The sequence below is a fragment of the Pygoscelis adeliae genome, unplaced genomic scaffold (genome assembly GCF_000699105.1).
Source record: "Pygoscelis adeliae isolate BGI_AS28 unplaced genomic scaffold, ASM69910v1 Scaffold4, whole genome shotgun sequence".
NCBI lineage: Eukaryota > Metazoa > Chordata > Aves > Sphenisciformes > Spheniscidae > Pygoscelis > Pygoscelis adeliae.
The window spans coordinates 5,907,960-5,911,084 of NW_008824986.1; the positions used below are offsets into that span (position 1 = coordinate 5,907,960).

At 40.2% G+C, this 3,125-nt stretch overlaps 1 protein-coding gene across 1 annotated transcript in view; it reads left to right on the forward strand.

The window, feature by feature from the left end:
• The window catches only part of CFAP46 (cilia and flagella associated protein 46), a 98,243-nt gene extending 95,402 nt beyond the window's left edge, over positions 1-2,841 (forward strand). Inside the window, exons 61-62 of the mRNA XM_009326000.1 lie at positions 2,202-2,338; positions 2,804-2,841. Coding sequence (XP_009324275.1) covers positions 2,202-2,338; positions 2,804-2,841 — 175 coding nt within the window. The remainder of the gene's footprint in view (positions 1-2,201; positions 2,339-2,803) is intronic.
• Positions 2,842-3,125: the final 284 nt, after the last annotated feature.

Below are 3,125 nucleotides of genomic sequence, written 5' to 3' on the forward strand. Positions count from 1 at the left end.
GACATGGTTTAGTGGTGGACTTGGCAGTGTTAGGTTAATGGTTGGACTTGATCTTAAAGGTCTTTTCCAACCTAAATGATTCTGTGATTCTATGATACTCTTGAGAGACAAGAGGCCTTGCAAAGGGATATAGATAGATTGCAGCATTGGGCAGTCATCAGTGGCATGAAATTTAACAAGTCCAAATGCCGGATTCTGCACCAGGGACAGAGTAACACTGGGCACAAATATAAACGGGAAGAGGATTAGCTGCAGAGCAGCTCTACAGAAAGGGATCTGGGGGTGCTGGTTTGCAGGAGGCTCAATATGAGTCAGCAGTGTGCCCTGGCAGCCAAGAGGACAAACCGCATCCTGGGGTGCATCAAACACAGCATAACCAGCTGGTCAAAAGAGGTGATTATCTCGATGTATTCAGCATTAGTGCGGCCTCACCTAGAATACTGTGTGCAGTGCTGGGCCCCTCAATTTAGAACCTCCCCTGTCACAACCTGAGGCCATTTCCTCTCGTCCTATCACTTGAATGTGTCCAGAGGAGGGCAACAAAGCTGGTGACAAGGCTAGAAGGAATGTCCTCTGAGGAGCGGCTGAGGACTCTGGGTTTGTCTCATTTGGAGAGAAGGAGGCTGAGGGGTGACCTCTCTACAGCTTCCTGGGGAGGGGGGCTGGAGAGGGAGGTGCTGATATCCTTTCCCTCGCAGGGATCCAGGGTCAGGACGCATGGGAATCGTTCAAAGCTGCACCAGGCGAGGTTCAGACTGGACATTAGGAAACATTTCTTTACTGAGAGGGTGTTCAAACACTGGAACAGGCTTCCTGGGGAGGGGGTTGATGCCCCATGCCTGTCAGTGTTTAAGAGGCATTTGGACAGTGCCCTTAATGACATGCTTTAGCTTTTGGTCAGCCCTGAATTGGTCAGGCAGTTGGACTAGATGATCGTTGTAGGTCCCTTCCAACTGAAAATATTCTAGTCTCCCTTTCCCTCCCCTCCCCTCCCCTCCCCTCCCCTCCTCTTAACACAGACCATATCAAAATGTATGTACTTTTATTCATGTCATTTTTGGGACTTCCATAGTTCTGCAGCCAGTTAAATCTTATTTCCAATCCTGTTAGGGCTGCATATTGTTCATTCCATGAAAAAGAAATGGAAAAAATTCTTCTCTAGAAATACTGTTTCATCAATGCAACAATGTGTAAGTTAAAATGAATTGTGTGTAAGATATATAGTAGTTATACACACATCTACATGTGTAAATGTGCAGATCTCTGAGTGTTTAAACAACCTCCTGGTGTATTTATTTTTGATATCCTTCTTCACTTCCCCAAAATAGCATTTCCTAGACCAAAACAAAACATAATTCTTTAAACTAGTTTTTCGAACTCTGAACTTTTGAAGTCTCACTTTAATAGATTGGTGAATTTTTCAACAGGACTTACATGTTTAAGCCTAAAAGCTTCCAGAAAGTTTAGAATAACATTCAGTTAAAGCTAAGTCACATAACTCCATAGACTATCAGACCGCATCTCCCCAAAAGATTACAGAAAACTTTAACTATCATCTTCTGATAAAGTTACCATGAAAAGCAGAGGCTAATAAAAACAAAATTCTGCCTTCAATTTACTGCAGTTCCAACCCTACAGAGAATCACTCCCCTTCCATCACTAAAACAATAATACCAAAGGTACTTAAATATTCAGCAGTAAAAAATCTAATCCCACTTTACAAGTGATTTGCTTTTAAGCCTCCACATTACTGCCATGCTTATGACAAAGAGCAAGCTTTCAGTTCCTGCAATATTTTATGTTTCCCTTTAGCAACCTAAGCAGAACTAATCAAGTCTTTTCACCTGATTCCCAACATTTTGACTATCTTATAAAGGGTATTCTGCAGTATTTTGTAAAAGTTAGTATGTTACTCCTCCTTTCACATACCCTGACATGCCCAGAACAGTAATATGATGGGGAGCAATCCACATGGTAAAACTGCATCATGAAAAGAAGTAGAGAGACAGTTACTAAATTCTTTGTATTAAATTTAAGGTGCTGTATGACTATTAGAAAACACTTTATGCTCAGCACACAAGAAAATGCAGTCTGATATTCCCTTTCCCCTTCTATTAAAAAGCACTGTATATTTAGTTATATTTTTTGATATATTACATACATTTTTACTTTATTGGTGTTGTACTTTTGATTTTCTTTAGTTGTCTACATATTGCTATAGAGAGACCAAAAGAGACAGCAATGCTTCTAAGCCTTACTGGTGTTCGTTCTATAGTAGCCAACCAGTGGTACACTACCTTGCAAGAGAATGCAGAAAGGCTAGAAATTTTGTTTGAGAGTAAGTATTTGTATTCGTCTTCATTTGCATGTGTATTATTTCAGACATTTGTATGTATGCACTCATGGAGTGTATGTATCTACTTGTCTCCCATCTCTCCTCTTTCTTTGCTCCTCACCAAATTTTGGCTGGAATTTCCATAGGAGGTAAACTGCATACAGGAGCCACCGTGTTGTTGACAGGTTGATCTTTCAAACAGAACAGTAACCTACTTAAATTGGTTTTGGGGGTCTGTGTGTTTATGGTCATATGGTGAGAATAGAACTTCTGTGGTGAGGAGCGGTGCCGTAGGACTTGGCAGTCTGTAGTTACATAAACTATGGGGAAGACAAAAGCTGGAGATAACTCACATCTTCAGAGATACAAAACTAAATCAGTAAAGGTATCCTTTTTCATTAAGTTTTAAATGTGAAGACACCAGGCCGTATGGTTGATATTTTCTTGTTTTTCAAATCTTTCATTAAGAACTCACAGAAACTAACATTTCTTTCCAGATTTGTTGAGCATTGGTAGAACAACGGGGCAGACAGTCCATATTCTTCAAAAGAGTGAGATTCACAGGGGAAGGGATTCCATTAAAAGTAAGAATTAAAAAGCTTAGTACAAAAGACTGGCAGTGCATGTTAACTAGAACCTGGCAGACCTATGGGTAGTTCACAGGTATAAGTGAAATCTTTCGGATGAGCTGTGACAAATTTTTGTGACACTTCTTACAAGAATTGAGAGTGGGAAGACCACTGATACAATATTATAATTGGAGTAGCTGTATTGTACATATATAAAATTT